Consider the following 27,312-nt stretch of genomic DNA (forward strand, 5'->3'; position numbering starts at 1 on the left):
TACTGTTGTTCCTCCAATAGAGGTACTCACAATTCTATGCCGCCTTCGAACAGCAGAAAGTTTCTTATGACGAGCTTTCTCATGGCAAAAATACACTCGGAGGTTTGTTATTGCTTGCTGTGTGGCGGTCGCTGCTAGAAAAAAAACAGCGAAAGCAAGATTCTAAGAAAAACATTTAGACCTGTACGACGTAAAGCCGGTACTTGCCGTATTCTGTACAACGACGAGTTAGACACTTTTAACAGGGGTGCAAATGTAATCGGGTACATCGAAGCGCAAAGGATTTGATGGTACGGTCATGTTTTCCGAATGAGCAAAGACAGAGCTGTAAAAAAATCTTCTACAAGGAGGCAGAAGAAGACGCGGCCGAGGAAACGATAGTGAGATGGCACTGAAGGCGACTTCTAGCATATCTGATATCAAACGGAACGTCGAGGCGAATTGTAACGGAAGCAATGGTTCACCCAGAACTATGATGCTATGATGAGGTTGATGATTAAGTGAAGTAAAAAAATCTGGTTATTTTGCTGTATATGCTTTTAGAGAGTCCAATGTCAAGATGAATACACTGTGTGTCTAATTTAGCAACATTACGCCTAAAAAAGTTGTTTGCCAGTATTTGAGCAAAGAGAACAAAATAATTAATTAAGTGCGCCGTAATTCGTTCATCCGTCAACACCAATTTTGAATGACTCGCTGGAGGACTTCGGTCGGTATCTCGTGAATAACTTCAGTAATGTTGGCGTACACTGCGTCCATCAAAGCTGAATTATTCACAAAGCATTTACACTTTACATACCCTCATAAATACAAGTCAGAAGGTGTGATATCACACGATTTTGGTGGCCAATCCACTGTTCGGAGACAAGAGATAAATTGCTCACCGAAACTACGATGCAGTAAATCCATTGTTTCACGGGCTGTATTTCATGTAGTGCTTTGCTGTCGTCTTGTTAGAACCAAATGTAGAGATGGAGATCCCGGGCTTCAATTTCCGGCATCAAAAAGTCGTTTATCATGGCACGATAGCGTTCGCCATTCAATGTTACATTGACGTCAGCCTCGTCTTTGAAGAAATGTGTGCCCAGGATTCCTCCAACTCCTTTGCCGCACCAAAAGGTTATATTCAATAAATATTTTTGACTGTTTCTGAATGGCTTCGGGTTACTTTTCTGCCCAAATAGGGGAGTTTTGCTTATTGATGTAACCAGTAGGCCAAAATTGGGTTACATCGCTGAACGGTCATGTACACAATAAGTTGACCTGAGCGCGCGATGAACACTTTTTATAGAGTGTCGTAATAGGCCTGTTTCGATGATGCAATTTCAATGAATACTGACAAAAATTATGTACAGGGTGGGCCAAATAAGTCCTACTAATGTTAAGCACAAATAACTTTTTTATTTTTTGACATATTTATTTTTCTCTTTTTGTAGGTTATAATTGAATTGTTTGAAATTTATTATGAAATCCTACAGTACAACACAACGCCTTAAAATTATCGAGTTTTTCTATTCTTGTCAACGATTAATTGTTTTAACGCAGCGTAAATATCGGATGAAGCGCATTTCCATTTAAATGGTTATGTCAACAAACAAAACTGTAGATTGTGGGGCTCTGAAAATCCAAGGGCCACACACCAACGTCAGTTACATCTAAATGTACTGTTTGCTGTGGTGTTATGGCCACTTGAGTTATCGGTCCATATTTCTTCGAAAATGAGGATGAAACGCCGGAATCGATTTCAGGAGCTTCTTACAGAACATTGATTGAAAACTTTTTGCGGCCAATGGCGGAGCAGTATCCTAATTTGTGGTTTCAACAAGATGGAACAACTGCGCATACTGCTAGGCTGTAGTCTTTAGTCATTAGTAGGTCTTATTTGGCACACCCTGTATTTACGTAGTCATGCTTGATCTGCCAAAAAACCCTATAGGAAACAGTTCCCCTAATCTGATCACCCCTTATATGTCTTAGAACTAAGTTTTTCAATGCCGCTCCTACTAAATGAGAATTCGATATCTTTGAAATTATTGAGTTCACTTAAAATTCTCGCAATGGGTGCATTCATACCATAATTGAATTTGTGCAATTGATCATGAAAGATGTCAAAATGGTGTAAGTTCCTGACAGGTATGTATATTGAGTGGTAATCTTCTTAAGATATCAGTACATCCAACCATTTTCACGACACGTTATTCGAACCGTCCTTTTACAATCGATTCAATTATCTTTTCATCAACAGGCGCTGTAGTTATTGATAGAATTTCATTTGATTTCATTGTATTTGAACTACATGGGCATACAATTATCTTTTATGCTCAATAGAGTCTTTGGAGTTTAGAGTTATTATACTCTTGCATACTTTAGTAAATTAATCTGGTAAATTCTCACCATGATTTTGTCATGACAAATTGAGATATTTCGTAAAAGCAATGAGTTTTCCAAAACCATTTCCTGAGAACTATCACGGACATGAACTATTTGATGGCTGTTAAACAATTCACTCAATTAAAATGAAGGGTACCAAAGACAAGCCCAAGGTTTGCAGATTTTGGATTGGAGCGAATTCTCAGCTGTATCCACTGCCTTTTTGATAAAAAGTGCGTTTGAACTGTAAAGTTATTTGTTTTAGTTACGTACATCTATGTATGTGTATGTATGTATGTTAGGACGGGTCAATTTGTGGGGAGGCAAAAAAATCGTCCATTGCTCTGTGAAAATCATATTCTAGGGATCAAAATAAGAAACTTTGCCGAAGGAACCAAAGGCCAAAAATAGTGATATTTTGAAATGATTGTATTGGGAAACCCCCAGGGGAGTTCCGGGGGGTGTGCCACTGGCATGGGTGGATCGGCCGTCCAAAGTTAGTGGGGGTCGGTCATTCATTTGGAGTCGATTGGAGCAGTCCAAATGGGTCAAAGTGGGATTTTTCGTTCAACCCAAATTGGGGGACATCAGAATTCGTTTTAGAGGTATGGTTCCTTCGGCAAAGTGTCTTATTTTGATCCCTAGAATACGATTTTCACAGAGCAATGAGCGATTTTTAAATCAAATGTTTTTTTTATTTTCTTATAAGTAGTTTCAGTTTTTTCCTTGATTTTACCTCAACACAGCTGCTCCACGTGCTAATAATTTTACCTTGGTGTGCTTTAAACACAAGTTTATGGGTTGTTAGATAAATAGCTCTACTATCTTTTAATTTCATACATTTCTTCCAAACTCTTATTCCAAATTGTCTTCCATATTTCGTAACTTTTTGTCCACTTTTTCATAAATTATTTTGATGATTTAGTGTAATGTGACTTGTTTCATAGTCATTCTTGGTCACTTGAAATTAGTCACATTTCTAAATTTTATTTTTTCCGCCCTTTGCCTAGCAAGATTTGCCGTGAGTATCACTGTGTGTAGTGGCGTATGCCATACAAAAATACATACACACAATGTCATCCATATGTCTGTCTGCATACATTTGCATGTAAGAACATTAGCACCAATTAAAAGTCGCTACAAAAATGCAAATTAAATTATTAGCATTTAAGCAGAGCTTTTTCCACTCTTTGCTCTTTACTCTTTACTCCTTTTAACCTCGCTCACCCATTTTTCTTCCGTTTACCAACACATGTACTTATTTATGACACTGTTGACTGTTAACGCTGGCCAGTGTACAATATGTGGTGTTTACAATAAAAATGGCTTAACTACTGTTAATTTTTTTTTAAATTTTTGTGCTTAACTAAGTCACATTTTCTTAGAACAGGAAACGGAAACTTATTTCAACTATAAATTCGCATATATTTTCATATTTTTGCTACAACGCACCCCGTTTACTTTTATTTTCAATTTTAGCTGTGAAAAATTGCCAAAAAATATTATTGAGTTAATTGATTTTTGCATTTAGCGACTTCATATGCGTGTGTGTTTGAATATATTATATGAAGTTGAACATTCTTATGTGAACATCCTTATTTTCCTCAACCAAAGTAACCACAGAAACCTTGGCAAAAATATAGAAGTGGCACTGCAGTGCTTGCGTAAAAGGTCAGACCGCTTAAATGGGTATGCATACATGCATTTATACTTATTAGCCTGCAGTGAAAAACTAAGCAGTCCAGCTCAGCAAACATTTTATGATGTTTAAGAACGGTTTCTAAATGGATGAAGTTATATTAGTTCGAAAGCGACCAGAATTGTGCTAGTTGCAAACTGACCAGTTAGAGGTGTTTGTGAAATAAGTATTCGTTTTTATGTTGAAGATGCAAAAAAATTAAGATTAGACGAATACAGTTCCTCATACGTTTTTTTATCATTTAGTAACTAGTTCCTTAACTAGGCCGTTACAAACTAGTTCCTCAATTTCAATTATGACCTACTTCGCTAATTGCCTATTATAACCTAATAATAAACTGGACCGCCAGATACTAGTTCGTAACTAGTTACATATGAAATGGTTCGCTTACTGGCATAACACTGATGGATGGGCCCAAAAAATTTGCATTGAAAATTTACATTTAATAGGTGGGACACCGCCATGTTAAAAATGCTGTCGGCGGTTGTTATCCTACAAAAAGTAGAGGAGACGAAGTAGGTTTGACTGCTGGGTACATACTTGCACAGAGAGCGGCTTTTGATGCAGCCACTAAAGTGCAGCCAGCGTAAGATAGTTGGTGCAAATTCCCAAAACTTTAGTAGGGCTATTTCGTTTTATTTTTTTTATTTTTTTGTATTTCGGTTTTGTATTTATGTTTGTTGCAGTTTAAAAAAACTTTTCGGTTAAATCAGTTAATTAAAAAGTTATGTTGATGCATATTCAGCGATGCGTTGGGAGAAAAATTGTTTGTCTATGTTAGTCGGCTAGTTATTTACGACGACGCATCAATTAGGAGTGTAAGCTTTAAAAGGATAAAGGAGAAGTGGCCAACGAGATGGAAATTTAAGGCATTTAAGGGGTTAAAGGTAGTCAGACGTATGAAATAATTTACATTTTTGATACTTTTTTCGGTAGTTACTTCAGTATACTACAAGTTGTTATTGTACCTCACCGAAATAAGTATATGTGTGAGGGTATTTTCAAAAGAAAAACTATAAAGAAAATGTGTGTTGACCTTTCTTGACACTTTTTTTCAACGTCTCTATAACTTTCGATTTTCTACTAATTAATATGTTTTCCATTTTGAGAAAGGACATCATTTATAAGTTTAGGCATAGAGTCTGTCAAGTTTTGAAGAGTGGATCACCTATCTAATCCCACTCTTCACGTCTTTGATTATCTCAAACTACCGACCATTGGGTTTAAATCGAAATTTAGTGCAGGCCAATCCAGAACTGAAATTTTTCTTGACGATAGGAAGGCTTTAGTTAAACGAGACGTATGGATTGCTGGAAAGCTCAGTCCTCTCCGTATATGTTTCCCGAAAACTCAACGAGAAGATCCTCTAATATTTCGACATAGAATTCTGCGTTAGTGCTTGTTAGAAGAAAACAAATTGGAGATTTTCCACCCTGCCCGAAAGTGGCGCAAATCATCAAAGACCCGCCACCGTGGTTCCGCTTATGGCGCGTTTGCCGTGATTGCCTACGGTCCCGCCAATATTTCTGGCAACCATCTGGACCATCTAAGTTGAACTTTGTTTCGTCCGAAAATACAACGTTTCGGAATTCGTTAGTCCAAAATTTATATTTTCCGGCAAATGCTAAACGAGCCTTAATGTGGCGTGCTAATAGTATTGGTAGCTGCTCCCGCAAACAAAATTTAAGTATTCCGTCCTCGACCAAAATTTGATATATTTGTCTATCGGTGACGTTAAGACTTAAATGGGGTTTGATTTCCTTGCAAGATATTTCTTTTTGAGCAGCCAGACGACGAATTTCTCGTTTTCATCCGCTGTCGATGTTAGTTGATCTACCGCTTTGTTTGAGTTGACGATATGTTTCTGGATTTTTAGAAAAGTTGCTGATAGTATCAAAGGTTTCGGTACTTTGCTCTTATTTACCGAGAACTTAAATGCCGAAAAAATTAATAAAATACATCAAAAGACTTTGTTACCATCTGCTAAACAATGGTATATCAAGAAAAATGAAAGCGGGATCCTTCAAGAGGACAACAATCCGAAACATCGGATGATAGAGCACAGCGATCTATCCCAAGATCTACTGAGTTCCATTCAAGAACTTAGAGAATTTTTTTGAAAGGGTGGGTAAATTTCAAGGGCCGTTAGACTTCTTTCTTTGGGGTTATTCGAAAGAAAAGGTGTACGTCGATAAGCCAGCAACAATTCAAGAGCTAAAGGATGAGATAATTCAGCACATTAATGGTATAGAACCTCAATAGAGCCTCAGCGTCTTTGAAAATTTGTACCATCGGATGGAAGTGTGCCGCAGAGGCCGCGGCAGCCATTTGGCCGATATTTTGTTTCATACATTAATGAATCAACTGTTTGACGGATTTTAGCTATAATTATTAACAACCCTATTTTGAATAAAAAGAGTGAAACTTAAAAGAATCTGAATATTTACATATTTTTTATTTTAAAACAAAATCTAGGCGCGTATTTTAAACTTGCCTAGGCTACTTATGAATAATAGTATCTAGGGTTACTTAGCATCAAATATATTTGTTCTTTTTTAATTGAAAACAAAGGAACAATTTCCCATCAAAATTCTGCTATTAACAAAGGTTCTGCAAGGAAACTTTTATGGGCTGTAACCATCCCATCTCCATAGCGATTCCTTTCTCCTCTGATGCATGTGAAATATGAAAAAAATATATTTCTCATCCTTTGCCGCTTGCCACAGTGTACCGTAATTAATTAGAAATTTCATCTGCGGCTTTCATGCATATGAAATGAAATTGCATGCCGGCTGTTACATATACATTCACATATAGTGTAAATAGTGTATATATCTATGTATTTGTTTACATTTTACATTCTATGGAATGTGACAAACTTCTGAGTTGTGGTTAAGGTTGTGCGGCTGCGGTGGTGACATTTTTTGCAAATGTTCAAATTTTTTGTGCATTTTTAATTATTTGTTCCCACTATATTTATTTATGTCGTTCTACTAATATATACAGGTGTGTGTTTGTGTGTGCTGGCTGCACTGTTACCTGTTTTGTTGAGGTGTCAACGTGTGGACATTTGCAGAATGGCAGTTATGCATGAACTTTTCCCCACATTGTCTGACAGTGATTTTAATTAGTTAAATCATCGCTGACCCACACATATATAATATGCGTATATATATACATATGTATGTATACAAATACGTTCCATCAACTCGTCGAGCGTGCGTTAATTTATGGTTTTAATTAAGTTTACAACTGAGCTGTGGCATAGTTAATTGGCAGAGAAAAGTTTGCGCTAATAAACGAGTCGCGAAAACAGAAAAAAATTCCTGTTGTCAAAATGTTGCAATTTTTACGGAATTCCATGTTGTGGAATTTGAATCTTGGTGAATAATAAATATTGCAAACACACATTACACCAGTGGCGCACACACCCCCCACTTTAGCGAAGTCCTGAACCATCTGTGCGATCCTTCTGGTAGAAAAATGTGACACACAGATGGCGCTCCAAGCAGTAAGAAGGCGTTGTTCCTAAGCAACGCCTGGTGGGCATTCCCACTACTTAGGACTGATAGCGACGGGTTAATGACTTACCGTATCAGAAATCAGCGAGGAGTGAACAAGGAAAAAAATATAATAATAATATTAGAGACTTCTCGACCGATCGTAGAAATAATGGAAGAAGAACCAGAATGGAATAAGACCAGTCTTTATGCCCCAAACTGTTTAACTTAAAATGTTTTACTTTCAGGAAATTGGAAATATCAGGCGGAGAAGGACTTGGCTTCACTTGGTGTGTCCAATTGGCGCCGGTTAGCACAAGAAAGAAACGACTGGCGCGCTTTGTTAAACTCGGCCAAAATCGCGTAAGCGGTTATCGCGCCAATTAATAAGAAGGAGCGCAGCTGAGTGCAATCTGATTTTTTTGTTTAATGCAATTTAATACAATTTTTGCCGAGCGAAAAGCTTTTTTGTTTGTTATGCTTTAACCAAATTCATTTTTAAACTTTTTGAAACCGAAACCAAGTTTTAAACTTTTTAAAAAATTTAGAAATTTTCCAAAAAAATTTCATCTTAATTTTAAAATGTTGATGTTAGAAGTTTTCAAAAAAATTTCATCTAAATTGTACGCTTTTTAATCTGCATTTTTCGAACATTTTCGTGTGGGCAGTTTTACGACCCACTGCAGTTTGGTATATAGTATAAATTTTAAGTGGCTAAAAATTGTTAAAAAAAAATTTTTTTTTTGTTGTCGTTGTCTGCCGCTCCTGCTTTTTCGTTAAAGAATATAATTTATAAAAACTATAGTTATTCTTCTTAATTTTTTGGAAATTGTTTTGCGGATTTTTTTTATAAGAGATTTATTTTTATTAGAATGAAGTGCAAAAATCCCTCAGAAACAAAATATTAAAAGTACAATAAATTTCTTAGCCGCTTTAAATTTGATTTAAACATTTTTTTTTTACTTTTAATGTCGTCAGTCGCGGGTTTTTTCATTAACTAATGCCATTTATAAAAGCTAGCGTTATTCTTCTTATGTTTTTGGAAACGGTTTCGCAATTTAATTTAATTTAATTTAATTCTTTTTTTGCATTTTTAGAAAAATTTAGAGTATTCAGTTTTATAGTCCATTGAATTTTGATACAATAAAGATCAAGTCTTAAGGGGGGACCCTCATTTATCGGGTCAAAAAAATCGATTTTTTGGAAATAATTTTAATCTATTCTACAACTATTTAAGAATATACTTTCAAAATTTCAAGTCGATATCTGTATTTTTGAAGGAGTGACAAAATTTTTAACAGGACGCGACGGGTGGCCTGATCGCCTGTATCCAAAACTTTAAACGCGTTTTTCTCGAAACATCATTTTTCGATTTTGTGTACACAATTGAGAACGCTGTATTGAACCAATCAGGCTTTACAATAGCTCATTTTAAAGATAATTAAATTGTTTTCAATGTGACATTAAGTGTTTTTAAAAAAAAAAAGATTTTCATATTTTTTTGTAATTTTAAAAATCACTTTTAACATAAAACTGGGTAAAAAATATCAATTTCGACATTTTTTTTTTAAATCAAAATGTCACATCAAAGGTATTATCTTAAAGTTTTAAAAAAAATTTGTTTTTTTTATTTCAGAAAAAAATTCAGAGCGCAAGAATGTACACAGATAGAATGAGGTGCCATGGACGAGGTGTATATTTCCATACTTAAAATGTTTTTTTTTCTTCTCCGAAAATTTTTGTAGACAGTCAAGACATTTATTAAAGTACTTTATGAATTACAAAACGTTTGAAGTTATTTTACCTGAGAAAAAAATTCCCAAAAATGATGCATTTTTCGACCGTCTAAATGAGGGTCCCCCCTTAAGTGGCTAAAAAATCGCGTTGATTAAAAAAAAATTTTTTGGTGACGGCACTTGTGGCTTTTTCATTAACGAATTTATGAAAATTCGCGTACTGTTTTTATTTTGCAAAATGTGTCGCGAGTTTTTCCCATAAGAAATTTATTTTTATATAGAATAAAGTGCAAAAACGGCCACAAAGAAAAAAAATAATAATAATAATATTATAAAAGAAAAATATTAAAAATCTAAGGAATTTCTTAGACGCTTAGAATTTGCACTTATTTTACTCAAATTTCTAAGCCAAATTACGACATGTCTGAAAATTTTCTGAAGACTCAGATTAAAAAATTCAAAATTTAGATGAAAGTTTGTTAATTTCTTCAAATTTTGTTTAATTAAAATTAAAATTTAATTTTATTTTGTATTTTTAGACACTTTGTGAGTATTGAGTGTTATAGCCCATTGAATTTTGGTATAAAACGCAAGTTTTAAGTCACGGAAGAATCGCGTTGATTAAAAATTTTGTACTGTTTTTGTTGTCGACTTCTGCAGCTTTTTTCAAGTGCGAGTGCAATTTTTAAAAACTGAAGTTACTCTTCTTAATTTTTTGGATACTGTTTCGCGCATTTTTTCCATAAGAAATTTATTTTTCAAGAGATTGAAGTTTAAAAATTGCTCAGAATTAAGGCATTAAAAATTCGATTAATTTTTCATTACAGTTTCATGAGCCGTGTTACTGCGTGTCTGAAAATTTTCGAAAGATTCAGATTCAAAAACAAAAATTTTTTTTGTGACCTCTGCATTTTTTTCTTAATGTGTGCAATTTATAACAACTGGAGCTGATTTCTTTTTAGTTAGTTTGCAAATTTGCTCTTATATTATCAAAATTTGATGAGCCACCCGAAAATTTTCTCACGATTTAGATTAAAATTTGTTCAGGTTTTCCAATTTCTTTGATTTAAATTATGTGTATTTGGCTAAAGGATTAGCAAAATTAGAAAAACATAAATAAATAAATTAATAAATAAATAAAAAATATTCCACTCGATAAAAATTATATTATAAATATTAAAAGAATAATAATAATAATAATGATTATGCTCTCGGTTGTGGTCATTACTATGCACATTCAATGTTTTTTTATTTTAATATTTTTTCCCGACCCAAAAAAAGTTATAAATCTTTAAAAAAAGTCATTATGCACACGGTTGTACTATACATTGAATGTTTTTTCTATTCATATTTTGACTCACCTGGTGGCACTATGTCACCACGCTCCCGCGTCCAGTAGTTAATTGACTTGGGAAAGGCTTCCGATTGGCATTCCAAAGTAACACCTTTACTCTCCACTGCGCCGATTAACTGATTTTGTACAGTTATCATTGGCGGAACTGAAAGAAGAGGCAAAGAAATACGTGTTATTGATAGGAAAGCTAAATCGGGAACTAATTTTAGTAATTAATAAATAAATATATAATTATAAAATATAATAAGTAATTTTAATAAATAAATATATGCTGCTGCAAAAGTAATCATATTAAAATATTCTAAAATATAAAAATTCTTATGCGTATTGGAATAAAATTATACTTACAATGCACAATCAGCGTTATTCGTTTGCTCACCGATGGCGGCACACCATTCGATGCTATGCAAAGGTATGCGCCCATATGCTGGCGCTTCACTCGTGGCAAAACCAAATTGACACCTTCGATGCTTAGCACTGAAACAGATGAAAATAAAAAGTAACAAATAATTGAGGGATTATTTAAAATCAGTTGTTATTTAATGTGTTTGTAAAATGATGAATTGAAGTCACGTCTCAATGCACCAACTTCTGGAGCAGCAACCTCAACATAATTTAACTTAAACTAGAGGTTTATAAAAGGTCATATAATTTTACATAACTAGAAGGAAAAATTCTATTTTTTTATATATCACTAAAATTTTTGTTCATTTTGAAATATTATTAGGTAATTTTACTAAATGAGTTAACGACTGATTTGTGAACGATTTAACGAATTTTATAAAGTAAGGTAGGCTCTTGCTCTAATCTACATTCAAGTTACTTGTCAAACTCCTATGGAAATTTGCTGAGTCGGTTTTTAGACTAGAGTATTCAAGTACGATCAACGAGAAATAATGCTCTAATCTCTTAAATATAGCAAACAAATGGGTAACACTTTATAAATAGTTCAACTGGTGAGAATGCCTTTCAATCGAACTTTAAAAGATCGATACCGATGGGTTGTTATCCCTCAATCTTCCAAGCGGCGAACTATAGCACAAAAATGTATGCAGAGAATTTCTTCGAAGAGAAACAACGTCGAAGCGTATCTACTTTTTTAGCCAGCTAGGTAGGCCGCACTTCCGAGACCAGTAGACTCCTAAAAATTGTATCAATGAGCCCCAACAACTGTAGTTACCTTATGAAAGAGGACGGCAATTGGACAACTATTGGTGAAGAAACACTAGAATTATTAATGCAGTCACACTTTCCAGGTTGTCTCTGCAATGAAGATGGTAGAACTCATCCTTAGTTCACAATGGAGGTCCCCTAATAGATTTTATATTGGAGAACAACATAAAATTTGCCATCGGCAGTTTCAAACCTTACAAATAACCGGGACCAGATGGAATTATCCCCGCTGATCTGCAACATAGAGTAGGTATGATTGCACCTAGACTCGCCTCAATTTTTTAAACAGTGATACGACTTAATTATATGCCAAAGAAATGGGCTGAAGTAAAAGTGGCAGGAAAAATCACACATACGAAACCGAAGGACTACCGGTCGATTAGTCTATCATCCCTCCTGTTGAAAACATTAGAGCGATTGCTAGATGTGCACATCAAAGGAAAGATCAGGAAAAAAATATCAGGTTCTCAACATCCATACAGCAAAGGCAAATCAGTAGAGACAGTATTTCACTCGCTAGGTGACACGATTGAGAAACCACTTCACTATAAGGAACACTCCCTCGCTGTCTTTCTGCACATCGAGGTTGCTTTCAACAAAAAACATCCGAAAGCAATTACCAAATCTCTATCGCAAATGGGAGTAAACAGTCTCGTTTATAGAACGAATGCTAATCGAGCGGAAGATACGCGCAGATTTGGGTGAAACATCCATTAAGAACTTTGCGATCAGGGTACACAACAGGGTGGGGTAATCTCTCCACTTCTGTGGAACCTGACCGTCAATAATCTTCCTCAGTAACTTGAAAAAATAGGAGGTAGGATAATTTCTTATGTCGATGATATTGTAATAGCAATCTCGGGCAAACACATTCCAATGCTGTGTGATCTTCAACAAAGAGCTCTCAACAGACTATCACTGTGGTGCAAAAGTGGGGGACTAGAAGTAGATCCGGAAAAACGGAACTGATACTGTTCAGCAGTAAATATAAAACAACTGCTCGTCAACAAATATTTTTAGGGGGAAAATACTTTAAAGTAACAGAAACGGCTAAATATCTAGGATTTGTACTGCATAGGAAGCTAAATTGGGGGCTCATATGAGTATGATGCGATAACTGGATATGATATCTGCATTTCCACTGATAGCCACGCTGCGATAAAATCCCTCACACATCACTCGACAACCGCCAAGATAGCCATGAGATACCGCGCATCTCTTAACGAGATGGCTGAGTCATTTCACCTAATTATAACATGGGTTCCTGGCCATTGTGACATTGAGGGGAACTGCAGAGCCGATGAACTAGCGAAAATCGGTAACAAATTGACCGACGAGTACATAGGCAATGACATACAGGCAAGACATATGGTCAAAATATGAAGAACATAATAACAATAACACATGGATAAAACAGGAAGAAGAAACACACAGTACTATCCCAGCACAAGAAAACATCACAATAACCCTACCAGAACTTATGACAACTATCAAAAACACACACAATTGGAAATATCCCGGAATAGACCACATCCACAACTATTGGTACAAAACAATAACATCGACACACAATATATTACTAAAATTAATAAACGATACAATAAACCAATCAAACACTTTACCAGCTTTTCTTACTCAAGGAATAACTTTTATTAAACCAAAGAATGATCAAACCAATAATCCAGCAAATTACAGACCAATCACATGCTTACCCACTCTTTACAAAATTATCACATCATTAATGTCCCAAAAAATATACACGCACCTAATAAACAATAACATTCTAACAAATGAACAAAAAGGATGTAGGAAACAAAGTCAAGGCTGTAAAGAACAAATAATAATAGACCAAGCAATCACACAACAAGCCATTAAAGAACAATGAAATCTACATACATGTTATATTGACTACAAAAAAGCGTTCGACAAAATACCACATAGCTGGCTGTTACAAGTTCTAAAAATATATAAAATACACCCAAAATATATACAATTCCTTAAAATAAATATGGAAAAGTGGACAACAAAAATACTTTTACAAACACCATCCATAAATATAACAATAGATGTAATTAAAATAAAAAGCGGAATATTTCAAGGAGATGCACCAAGTGCGCTATGGTTTTGCATATATCTGAATCCACTCTCAAACATACTCAATAAAACAAAATATGGATTTGATATAAAAAGTCAAAAACAAAATATTCACAAAATAAATCACTTATATTATTATACGTGGTACATGGACGATACAAAGTTATATGCGAAAAATCAACAAGAACTAAAAAGATTAATAAAAATATCTGAGAAATTTACTATAGACATAAAAATGGAATTTCGAATAGATAAATGCAAAACCGAACATATAGAACGCGGACAGTGGACGAACAGAAGCACAATAGAAACACTAAATAATGAAACTCTCCTAAATATGGAAGAAAATGAGTTTTATAAATACCTAGGTTTTAAACAAAATATAAAAATAGACCATACAACAACTAAAAAAGAATTAACTGCTGCGTATCTAGCGCGTATAAATAAGATCCTGAAAAGCTACTTGAGCTCGAAAAACCTTTTTAAAGCCATGAATACATATGCGATACCGTTGTTAACATATTCTTTTGGAGTAATCAAGTGGAGTAATACAGATATCGAAAATCTAAAGATAGCCACAAGAACGAAATTAACAAAACATAATAAACATCACCCACATTCATGTAAAGAACGTACAACAATACCCAGAAAAAATGGAGGAAGGGGACTTATTGATATCCATCAGCTGCAAAACAACCAAATAAATAACTGAAGAACATACTTTTACAACCAAGACACATCCCTTCATAAAGCAATTGTACTAGCAGAAAAAGAACTAACGCCCCTTAACCTCCGCAACCAAAGCCTTATTCTACCAAAACATACAATAGAAGAAACCCTAGCAGCATGGAAACAAAAACAAATGCACGGAAAACATCCACATATAGTCAACAATGTCAACATAGGTCAGCAAAACACATACACGTGGCTAAGAAAAGGAGATCTACAAGCAGAAACAGAAGGATTCATCATTGGAATACAGGACCAAATCATAGCCAAAAAAAACTACAGAAAATACATAATAAAAGATTCAACCATCACATCCGACAGATGCCGTAAATGTAACATACACATAGAAACTATAGACCATATAACAGCAGGATGTCCAATGCTCGCTGGGACAAAATGCACACAAAGACACAATACAGTAGCCAAAATCATCCACAAGGAAATAGCCACATTTCTCAACTTAACCAATGACACAGCACCATATTATGAATATACACCTGAAACCATACTAGAAAACGAAGGCTTTAAACTATACTGGGACAGAACCATATACACTGATAAGACAATAATATGCAATAGACCAGACATAACAATAATAGATAAGAAAGAAAAAAACACACAGTTAATTGAAATAAATGTCCCTAATGGCGTTAACATACACAGCAAATATACAGAAAAAATTGAAAAATACATAGAGCTTGCGCAAGAAATCAAAAACATATGGAAACAAAATGAAGTGAAAATAGTCCCAATTATTATCTCAGCAACAGGAATACTGCACAACATTTTCATACAAAACCTAAAATCAATAAATGTAAACGAAAAAACACACGCATAAATACAAAAAGCTGTTATACTGAAAACTTGTAATACAGTAAGGTCCTTTCTAAACCAGATCTATCAAAATTTTACATTCTTACAACATTACTACATCGTAACACAAAACAACAGAGCAGAGTCCCTTGATACCGACATCCGGGACACATGTTATCTCCGGTAGTTGCGAACCCTACCGAGTAACTTTATAATAATAATAATAATAATAATATAGACTCTGAGTCAAGGCTCAGCAATTATATATCTAGGGAAGTAATAAACCTTGTTAATGTGCTTAGTATAGCGACTCATATCTGTAAGTACGTTCATATGTATGCATTCGCATATCCCTGTATGGCAACTCGAATTAAAAATGTTTATATGTAACTTAATAGAAAAGCCCAAATTGACTAGAATTGAGGTTGATGTTGTCAGCTGTGAAGTTGCTATGAAATTCGCATGCGAAAACCAACCATTACTCTTTTGCCTGTTAAGCTTTTATGAAAATTTTCGACAACCCAATAAAATGAACTATACATAGTTGTGATATTAATGTAGGTATGTATGACTCATTGTGCACACACACAAATGCACGCAAATAGTTATTAGTTAAGCACCACTTAATAGCCTTACTACTATGTTGTTGTTGTTGTCCGACGAATTTAGAAAATATTAGAAATTGTTCGCATGCCAGCAGAGAAAAGCAAAAACAAAAACTAACAACAAGTGCATAATGGCTATAATAACAGTTGGCACAGTTTTAGCCAAACAATAAAATGCACCTATATAATTATATTTGTATGTATGTATGTATGTGTGTACACATATAAGCGCCTAAATACATACATCCACAAACAAAACAGTGAAAGCCATTTGAATGAGTGCAATGAATGAGTGGATTATGGCTTGCTAACAAGCTTGTACACGTATACCTTTCCACATGCACACACACACATGCCCATAAACTTTAGTATGCACACATACGTAAACATTTGGGTATTTAGCATTCATTTGCTGATATTTGTTTACAAGTGTGTGTGCGTGTGTTGCGAGTTTTATTCCGGCTAATGCCATCGAACTTTGTGCTGCTTTGTGGTTGAGTGCTTTGAAGGAGACAAATTCGTATGCAAATTTCCTAAATCCAACGGAATGTGAGTCGTCAACTTTGAAAGGTAAAAAAAGTGAAACATAGTGAACTAAACAAATTGTTTGAGCTAAAAAAATTTAAAATATACATTTTTTTGTATGCAAGCTATTGCAGGTGCTAAGACTTATGTTACATGTGTATACAGTTTGTCAAAAAAATTGCATGACATACTAAAATATTCTAGTTATTTGCACTTTTTAACTTCTTGCAGGACTTTCCAAATTATTTCGTTACATTACTTTAGTACATAAATTCTAAAGAACGCAAAAATATCTGGAAACCGGGCATCTCTTGAGGTGACTCAATCGGTCTATTATAATTAAGCAATAGAACAAAGTGTTCAGCAGTTATCAGAAATGCTTTATTTAAGCAATGAAGTGAAAGTCGTGTCATTAGACTTTATAATTTGTTTTTATTTTTATATGTTTTATATGGTTCGAATAGGTGTACCCCGTTTGAGGCGCGGTACATAGGTGTTTGGCTGAATTATGGCCTTGGCAAACGCGTTGGGAACATCGGCAGGCAATGGCAAACCTCCGACTGTATTTCTGCTATGAAAAAGCTCCTCATAAAAATATCTGCCGTTCGGAGTCGGCTTGAAACTGTAAGTCTCTTCATTTGTGGAACAACATCAAGACGCACAGCACAAATAGGAGGAACTCGGCCAAACATCCAAAAAGGGTGTACCCGCCAACTATATATATTTATATATACATATACACTGCCCGCCATCTATCGTTACGGATTTAAACTAGGTATTATTTGAAGAATGGTAACACTTAGCCGTCATCTGATTTGACAGAAAATTAGTTTTATTCTTCCGTTGAACGAAAATAGTTGTGTATACGCTCAAAGAACGCTGGGAAATATTGCGACATTACTTTTAAAATCATGGTAATGTTGCAGAATGTGGCAATGGGAAGAAGAAAAGCACCGAATGAAGCGTATGTGCGTTACTTTGCGAAAAAGGTAAGAGAAACTGGGTTGCTTATTGACAAACCAACGTGTGACCGACCAAAAACCGTGCGTACACCCGAAAATATTGCCGCTGCGGCCGAGAGTGTTCGTGAATCACCAGGAACATCAGTTCACCGTCGGTCTCAACAATTGGACATTTCGGAGACATCATTGAGACGAATTTTGCGTAAGGACCTTGGTATGACGCCGTACAAAGTCCAATTTGTTCGGCAGCTGAAGCCATATGAATGAAGTTGTGTTCCATCAATAACCGGAAGAATTGTACTTCAAAATAATAAAAACAGTTTGGAAAAATATTGAGTAGTTTCTTTTTTATAGCATTTTTAATTCCGTTAGTTATATGGCGGACCCTATATATATATATATATATATATATATATATATGTATATATTTTTACTGTAAGAAATCTAAGAAGGCTTCCATGTTTGTCTGTACTCACTAGATAAAAATGATTTACTCTTTGTGGTGTGTGTCTTGATGGTTTTTTTCTTTTTATGAGGAGCTTTTTCATGCCAGAAATATACAGAGTCCGGAACTCGAAGTGTAACGAATTAAAAAGGTCGTAAATGAACACCTTTTGCCTTGGCTACGGCCTTGGGACGGCCCAGAAACGAATTGAAAGCTACCCGAATGTGACTTGCAGGTATTTTGGCCCACTCGCAGACGATGGCTGTTTTCTGCGCCTCGAGACTGGTGAATCTTCAAGTTCGGTCCTTACTATCCAAAATGGCCGAAAGAGAATAATCCATCGGATTCGTGTCTGGTGAAATTCAGAGCCATTGTGTGGACGTTATGAAGTTCGAAACGTTGTTTTTTAGCTATTCTTGGTTCACTCGAGCTTTGTGAGATGGTGCCGAGTCCTGTTGAAACGTCCATGACCTGCCACCGAAATGTTTGTCAGCCCACAGCTTCAAAGCAATCTCCAGAATACTTTATCGATAATATTTCGCATTTACTTTGACGCCAGGCTCGATGAAAACGATTTGAGAGCGCCCATCTGCGGTTACAGCGGCCCAAACCATTACCAGTGGCTGGTGCTGGCTCCTGGAGGCCAATCGATGACTCAAATTCTCGTATGAACGGTCGATCAAATAATTCCTATTGTTTTGGGAGTTTACGAATTGCTCAATTTGAAAAATTTTCTCGTCAGAAAAACACAATGTTCGGAAATTGACCACTTTCGGCCAAGCGGAGTAACTCCTTCGCTCTTCCAAGTCTGACTTGTTGCTGATTTGGTGTGAGATCAATCGCCTTTTGGAGCTTGTAAGGCTTGACTTTGAGATCATTTTTCAGTATGCGGCAGATGCTGCGGTTATATATTTTCAGTTCTTTCGACATTCGATTGGCACTTCGTCTGGATTTCCGCTCAAGTCGCTTATTCAATTTTCAACCAATTCACGTGACTTTGCAATCTTCTGATTGACCACCTGCATTATCTATACCGGGTGTGTTTTTAGCTATTTAAGGGTGTTTCGATATCGACAACTATGGTTTGACAGCTGAGAATAGCAAATTGCGTGACATTTCTGTTCAACAAAATTTGGTGAATCATCATGAATTGCCTAGAATCGCTAGAACAACGCTTCCAAGTTATGAAAATTTACCTTAAAAAAAATCTATTCTTGGCGTTCATATAGCTCTTTGTCCTTTTGACGAGCGGATGCATACAGCAAAGGCAAATCAGTGGAAGTAGCGCTCCATGCGCCAGCTCACACAGTTGAAAAATCACTTCACTATGACGAAGTGCCTTTCTAGACATCGAGGGATAATACATATCAGGAAGCAATGAATGCTAACTAGGCCAACGAGAAGCGCAAATTCGGATGACACATCCACTTCTGTGGGACCTGATGGTCAATAATCTTCTTCAAGAACTTAAAAAAATAGGAGGGAAGATAATTTGTATGCCTATAATATTATAATAGCAATCTCGCGTAAACACATTGCAACATTATGGGATCTTCAACAAAAATCTCTCTACAGACTATCACTTTGGTGTAAAAGTACAACAGTAGTGTCAATCAGGCTGAGCTGATGGCAATAATGAAGAAATCGTAAGAACAGCGAACGAGAGATGGCGTAAGGAAACCACCAGCAGAATCGCCCAACAATTGTAGTCGACTCACAATGTTAAGAATGCACAGAATCTCTGCTAAGCCAAAAAAAGCATAGTCTTAGCACATTGATTTCAGTCATAACACGGCACTGCCTAATAGGTAAGCACGCCTAATGGATGGGAGTGCAAACACATGAATTTTCTATAAGTTGTCTAGATAAGGAGGAGGAAGAGACAATTTCGCACCTTCTGTACATTTGTCCTGCCCTATCCAAACGTAGGCTTACTATTCTAGGTAGACAAGTTTTTTATGAATTGGAAGATCTCGGCTCTGTCGGAATTAAGGATCTTACCTGTACAAAGTTTTTGAAAAGTACACACTGGTTTTAGGAGGGATAGGAACAAGTTCCCCACGTGTCATCACAATGGACAACTGGACAGCCGCTCCAACCTCACCTAACCTACGCGCTGACGACACATCGGTTCTTATTTCTTGCGAAATGAGGAAGTAGCAGCCGTTACGCTGAATTCTGAGCGCCATCGAGCTATGCTGACTGAATTTTTGTTTCCTAACATTAATTAGCTAAACATTGACGACATTTGGTTTCAATAAGACGGGGCAACTTGCTATACAGCGTGCTTAACAATCAATTTATTGCAATAATCAAGCCACCATTAACGCCATACGACCAGATTTATTGGAAAAAGTTGTCAAAAATTGGAGTGATCGAATGGACCTTGTAACTCGTAGCTGCGGCAGACATTTGTCGGATGTCATATTCGGAAAAGACATTATCTACCAGACTATAATTACAGAAACTTTTTCCTACAAAATTTCTGTTTTGTATTATCTTTTTAAGTTCTCAAGCTCTTACAAAAACATCTGATACATGCAAGCTAAAAATCTCTTTGATGCAACAAATTGGTTGGCCTATTTCTAGCCTAAATATTATCGCATTGTCCAATACAGGGAGTTTATCTTTCGCTAAGCAGTGAACATTCATTCGAGTGCCTAAGAAGTTTCGCCTACTAGCCAGCAAACAGCTTTCACTATAATTGCAGAAGCTGAGTAGAGTAAACGTGCAACGATCCTCCATTTGAGTGTATTTTTAATGACGCCTCTCGCAATCGGCTAATCATCGCTAGACCACCACATTTAAATACACAAATTTGAACTGTTTTAACAACTTTTGTAATACCAAATTTAAACTAAACCGCGTAATCCACAACTCCACTAAACAACATCAGCTGAATATACCAGCAAAAGTTTGAAAGAGATCTAATAATAAAATAACCAATTCGAATGAAAAAGTTGGCACAAAAACGAATACTTAAAAACACACAAAAAAAAACATAATAATAACAATAATAACAGCAGCAATACTCGTAATCACAACTAAACGAGTTTTGCAGACATTTTTAAGCCACGAGAAGGGTCATTTTCCACATTCCCCCACTCGCTGCGCATACAAAAACCACAATCACACACACACCCACATACACGTAGTACTTTAAAAAAACAACAACAGCTATGAATTGCAAGTATGTATGTATGTGTATGCAAGACCACTGCCAGTCGAAACCACTTTTGTACGCCCCTCAAGAATTTCCCTTTACTGCCGCTGCCTTGCTTGTAAGCGGTTGTTGGCTGCTTCACCGTCCAAGCTGCCATCATCGTCGTCGTCGTCGTCGCCATCGCCAACGTCTACTGTGCACTTTACTCGTAATACTTAAGTATTCCGGTGAATTTTTCACATTCGATTTACAGCGTTACGTGTTGCGGTTCTGATTCTGCTTCTGCATTGACTCAGTAGTGGTACCGCAACTATCCGGCACCCGTCGCCCCTCGTAGCACAAAAGATTACAGCCTTCTATGTTCACTTTATTCGACCTGCTTTTTTGTACGCCTTTTCACAAAAGTTCCCTGCCAAATGCCAATAACACGTTAGCTACTCTGGAAATGGTCGAAAAAGTGCCAAGCTTTTTGATTGCACTGCCACGTTGCCTACTCCTGTTCCGGCAGAGTGCGCGGTGAAAGTCCACACTGCTATGCGCGCCAAATGCGAGTACAACTGTGGTCCTTTTGAAACGTTGCCAACAGATGTAATGGGTGTGTGTGGGTGTGCGTGTGTGTGTGTGATGGGTGTAGCGTTTATGAAAAACAAGTTGAGTTTAGAAAAATACTTTGGTCTAAAAGGACAGGGCATTATGTTTTGGGTTTAGAAAAAAGTTCGGTCAAGTGAATTGAAAAAAAATTTATTTCGTATAGTAAAACAAAAAAAAAAAAAATTGGGTCCTTTGTCCTACTTCGACAGTGAAATTAATATGGTAATATATATATATATAATTGGCGCGTACACCCTTTTTGGGTGTTTGGCCGAGCTCCTCCTCCTATTTGAGGTGTGCGTCTTGATGTTGTTCCACAAATGAAGGGACCAACAGTTTCAAGCCGACTCCGAACGGCAGTTAGTTTTTATGAGGAGCTTTTTCATGACAGAGATACACTCGGAGGCTTGCCATTGCCTGCCGAGGGGCGACCGCTATTAGAAAAATGTTTTTCTTAATTTGGTGTTTCACTGAGATTCGAACCGACGTTCTCTCTCTGAATTCCGAATGGTAGTCACGCATCAACCCATTCAGCTACGGCGGCCGCTCAAATTAATATGGTTAGTTAGATAAAATGTGTTTTCCAGCTCATCATTAGTTCCTTCGCATGCCATTAGTGCCCAAAAGCCGTTTCCACTCCAAGATTTTCATGATTTTAACGACCTCTTTGTGGATTGGTCTACTAAAGCGCGGCTCATCTTCGTCGTGAATATTACCAGAACAGATACTGTATTGGATTTTGAACATTCATCAAGTCTTCGGCTGATTTTTCATCCATTTTAGACGTTGTGACAATATAAGGTTTTGATTTAGAAACAGCTGACATCGATTTTTTTGCCGTTGTTCGACTCCTCTATTAATAAAATAATTTCACAATTTTTTTTAATTTTTACCCATATACACATTTTGTAGTACTTGAGTTTTCATTCACTCTTTCTTCTCCTCCTCTTCTTCATCCTCGCCAAGGTCCCTAAGTTGGTGTCTGCTCTCCACGTACTCAATCTCCAGATTATTCGCTCCTGGGTTGTCCCTTCATCGACTTCGCTTCGCTGCATATCGTTTTTAATAGTGTTTACCTAGGACTTAAAGCGCCGGCCACGTCCCACTGATGGTAGCGGTTGTGTTAACAATTTTTTTTGTTGCTTGCTATTCCACTCTTCTCATAAAGTGATCATACCAGCGCATGCAATTTCCTCTCAATTTCTCTGTTATAGCTACCTCTGATGTGTTTATTGCGTATCTTATCCAGTTTGTGACGCCCGATGCGCATCGTAGCATTCTCATTTCCGCCACATGGATTCTTTGCTCCTGTTTAGCAGACAGCGGTCAGCATTCTGAGGCATTCGCCATTCCAGGTCTAAACACAGCTTTATAAATTTTGGCTTTTAACTTTAGTGATATCTTTTTGTCACCCAAGACTCCTGACACTGCGCGCTAACTTTGCCACCCGGCTTGTATGCGGTTCGTTACGTTGCGGTATAGTGTCACGGTCACGGCTTAGAACGGAGGCAAGATATTTGAAACTGTGAGAAGTGGATATCGTTTCAACATCGATATTGAATTTCGGAATCTGGTCACTATCATTAAAAGCCTCTATCTGTCTGCTTATGCGTAATGCCTTAGTTTCTAAAACGGCAGCCCACTTTGACAATTTTTTTTGTAAAGCACCAGAATTCCCAGATAGTAGTGCCACATCATCGGCGTACAAAAGTGTCCAAGGCACTGCGTCTTGCAGTTGTTCACTCTAAAAATTATTACCAAAAAACATAATAAAGAAGGTTTTCGAGTTCTTGGTACTGATTGGCTAATTGCTCTTACTCTGGTACTCTGGGTGGTGGTGCTGGAAATATTGGCTTAATAGTGTTGGAAACAAGTTAGTGCTGTATTTTGGTAGTGTTTCTTTGACGCTCCTTTCGATAGTTGATATTGACATTCAGACTAAGTTAAATAAGGATGATTACTCAGCTCTAATGCTATCGGGACCGTTTCGCTAAGTCATGGCTGAAATCTCAGTCGCTGGACTGCCAGTTGTGGCCTCAGAGTCAACTCTGATAAAACAGAGCTGATGCTATTAACCAGAAAATAAAAACCTCAACACTTTAAACTTCCCAGATTAAATAACAAAGTTCCCCCTCTTTCAACGAAAGTTAGTTATCCTAGTTATCCAAACTCTATTAGAAGCTATACATTCAAAATCGGGTAAAGAAGGTCAGCATAGCTTTCTACTCCTGCAAATATATGTTCGGAAAAAGTGGGAACTCAAGTCACAGGTCGTTCGGTGGATGTATAACGTAGTGGTTCTGCCAATATTCACGTATGGATGCTGGGGGGACGCTCTTCGAAAGGGCTATAATATCACTCAACTGGGGAGGGTTGCTTGTATTCGTATCACCGGAGCGTGTAGAAATTGTCTCAGTGCTGCCCTGAATGTCATTTTGCATTTACTTCCTATCGAGCTTCACGTTATTTCCATCGCTGCTCAATGTGCAATGAGGATAAAAAAGGTTGACCTCTGGAGGCAATCTCTCGAGGGACAATATTTTTAGGCAGTTACCACGACATTTCTCTGAACTTCGAACAGATCTCTTTATCCACAAACTGGAGTTCGAGGATCGTGCCAGGGCAATTTTTCAAAGTAGGCAGGATTGGAACGAAAGGAAAATCTGCATCGATGCTGTTAACACTGTCTTCACTAACGGTTCCTAGATGGAATCGGTAGTCAGAGTAGGAGTTTTCTCTATATCAGACAGTTTATCTATTTAATTAAAACTGCCGAATACGTCTGGTGTTTTCTAGGTAGAAGTCTTTGCGATTCTGCCGGCATGCAAAATGCGTAGGGAACGTGGGGATGAAAGAAATATTAATATTTTTTCCGATAGCCATGCCAGGATCAAGGCTCTGACGACGTTAGGGTGCAGATTCAAACTGGTCAACTCTTGCAAGGAGGAGATCAAATCTTTTGGATGTGCAAGTAACATTTCTCTTATCTCTGGATCTGGGTTCCAGGATATGGCAATATAGAGGGAATGAAATTGCTAATGAGCTTACCAGGAAGGAGTTGACTGAATTGGTTTCAGAGGTATCCTATACGGCCATCGGTATCTTCTTGACTGTTGATAAAGAGGAAACGTGCAACGTATTTCTCGGAAAAGCGTAGAACAGATGGAGATCTACTTCTTTGTGTGCTATTTTGAAAACTCTATGGAGGAATCAGAAAGCCCTGGGGAAAGGGAAAAAGGGGTGGAAAGACATCTGCCCACGGGGAATCGTTTCATATGCTGCTACACAAAAGATGCTTACGCGTTTGGCTTCTTTGTGGGATTCAATGGATTCAATTGCGGGTGATGTCGTTCGTGATGTCGTCAAACAAAGTCTTAGAATCTTTTGAACTCTTAATGGACTTATCCCAGTATTTTAATGTAAACCTCATTTGGGTACCATGTCTTAGAAATATAGCACGAAACTGCATGACAGAAGGTACAACCCTAATTATTCAATCGGATAAAGCGTTGATAGGCATGTCCATAGTAACTTGTTTGATAGATAAGGAAACTATAGAATAGTGAATTCAAAATGGAGAAACCTAAGCCGAAACTCAAGAGTGGCCGTTCAAAATGCCTGCTAAGACTCTACAGAGAGGATGCAAGAACTTTGATAGAAGTATTAACCGGTCATTGCCTGATAACCATAGAAGAAGGCTGGCAGTTCCACACTGCGATTATTGTAGAAGCTGCTATTATAAAAATAAAAAAAATAAATAATGGGCGCGTACACTTCTGTTAGGTGTTTGGCCGAGCTCCTCCTCCTATTTGTGGTGTGCGTCTTGATGTTGTTCTACAAATGGAGGGACCTACAATTTCAAGCCGACTCCGAACAGCAGATATTTGTATGAGGAGCCTTTTCATGGCAGAAATACACTCGGAGGTTTGCCATTGCCTGCCGAGAGGCGAGCGCTATTAGAAAAATGTTTTTATTAATTTTGCTTTCACCGAGATTCGAACCAACGATCTCTCTGTGAATTCCGAATGGTAATCACGCACCAACCCATTCGGCTACGGCGGCCGCTGCTATTATACAGAAGAGGAAAAAACTATAAGACACCTCCTTCGTGAGTGTGAAAGATTAGCTAGAAGAAGACTTTACGCGCTTCGTATTGTATTTTTAATAGATGGAGCGGATATAGCGTTAACGAAGTTAAGCTCGTTTATAAAAGCGGCAGCATGACTTACAAGGGGGATCCCTTAGTATAAGTAAAAAGTTACAGTGGTGTCACAATGTACTCCCTATAGGTCTATGTGTGTCATATCCGCAATCACCATACCCACTTACCTACCGACCCAAGTAGCAAAACAGCTGACTTCTTCAAGCTCAGTACCGTCGATTTAAATTATTTGTTTACAGTTCTAGTTTAATTGCACTATTTTGGTTTCGTCGACTCGACTTTTATTACGAGGCCCACTTTTGCTACTCTTTCTTTTACTAGTGTTAGTTTTTTCGACAAATCAGTCTAGGTGTGTGTCACTATTTCATATTATATCATCGAAATATTCTTGATCTTCGAGGCGTCCATTCAGTTCCAGCGCATGTTGCCAAGACACAGCTCTGTCGAACGGCTGTCGTGATGCTAAATTAATTGAAAAGTATTTGGGAAACTTTTGAGCGGAGGTCTCGTCCCACCCATCGTATTCAGCAGACCTAGTCACTTGTTCCAAAAAATTCAGAGTGAATTTTCAGAAACGTGGTTCACTTCAACTGAATGCACCAAAAATGGCTTGATTGCTTCAGTGTCTCAAAGGAGAAACTATTTTTTCACAAAGTATCCATATGTTACAAGAAAGATGGAAAAGGGTCAATCATTTCTTTGGACAATACTTTGAATGATGCACTGAATGATGTGTTGATGAATTAAAGACATATCTTTGGAATAATAACCCAAATAAACTTATTGTGAGAGAAACATTTTCTTTAATCCATCGCACAAAATGCAACACCTTTTATGCAACTGAAGTATACTTTACTGCATTCATCTACATGTGGGCTATCGAAACCGCATGAACCGTACAATATTTCAACGAAAAGGCAACCCACTCAGTCATTTAGCCACTCACCCGCTGCCAAAACTCGTCATAGGTTCGTAAGTAGATGAGTATGCGCCCATAAGTACATAACTATGAAAGTATGTATGTATGTGCGCATGCATGTAAGGTGGAGGTACTTACCCTCGGTACCGTTGGCCAATTCAATGGCTACTCCGTTTTCACGTCGCCATGTAATTGTCGGCTCTGGTGAGCCCGTAGCCGCGCATTTGAGCGTCACATTACTACCCTCGCGCACAACCATATCCGTGCTGGTGGGATAATCGAGGATGTCCGGCGGGACTGTGGTGTGCGAGCGGTGCGCGAATGAGCGATATGAGCGGAGGATGGAGTGCGAAGTATGGCATAACAGGAGGTAGATACGTCGAACAGGAACAGTGTGTGTGAGTGGCAGAGAGCACACACACACAGGTATACAGCAAATGTAGAGACAATGAAGCATAAGATGAGGCGTAGC

The 27,312-nt window shown here is 37.1% G+C and overlaps 1 protein-coding gene across 4 annotated transcripts in view; it reads right to left on the reverse strand.

Annotated features, from left to right (window-relative positions):
• LOC129248448 (limbic system-associated membrane protein) overlaps positions 1 to 27,312 on the reverse strand; it is a 104,557-nt gene that overhangs the window by 20,392 nt on the left and 56,853 nt on the right. For all 4 annotated transcript variants that reach the window (XM_054888001.1, XM_054887999.1, XM_054888000.1 and 1 more), the window contains exons 4-6: positions 26,979 to 27,137; positions 11,008 to 11,136; positions 10,667 to 10,804 (exon numbers count right to left, since the gene is read on the reverse strand). In XM_054888001.1, coding sequence (XP_054743976.1) covers positions 10,667 to 10,804; positions 11,008 to 11,136; positions 26,979 to 27,137 — 426 coding nt within the window. The remainder of the gene's footprint in view (positions 1 to 10,666; positions 10,805 to 11,007; positions 11,137 to 26,978; positions 27,138 to 27,312) is intronic.

Source organism: Anastrepha obliqua, chromosome 5, assembly GCF_027943255.1.
Source record: "Anastrepha obliqua isolate idAnaObli1 chromosome 5, idAnaObli1_1.0, whole genome shotgun sequence".
Classification (NCBI taxonomy): domain Eukaryota; kingdom Metazoa; phylum Arthropoda; class Insecta; order Diptera; family Tephritidae; genus Anastrepha; species Anastrepha obliqua.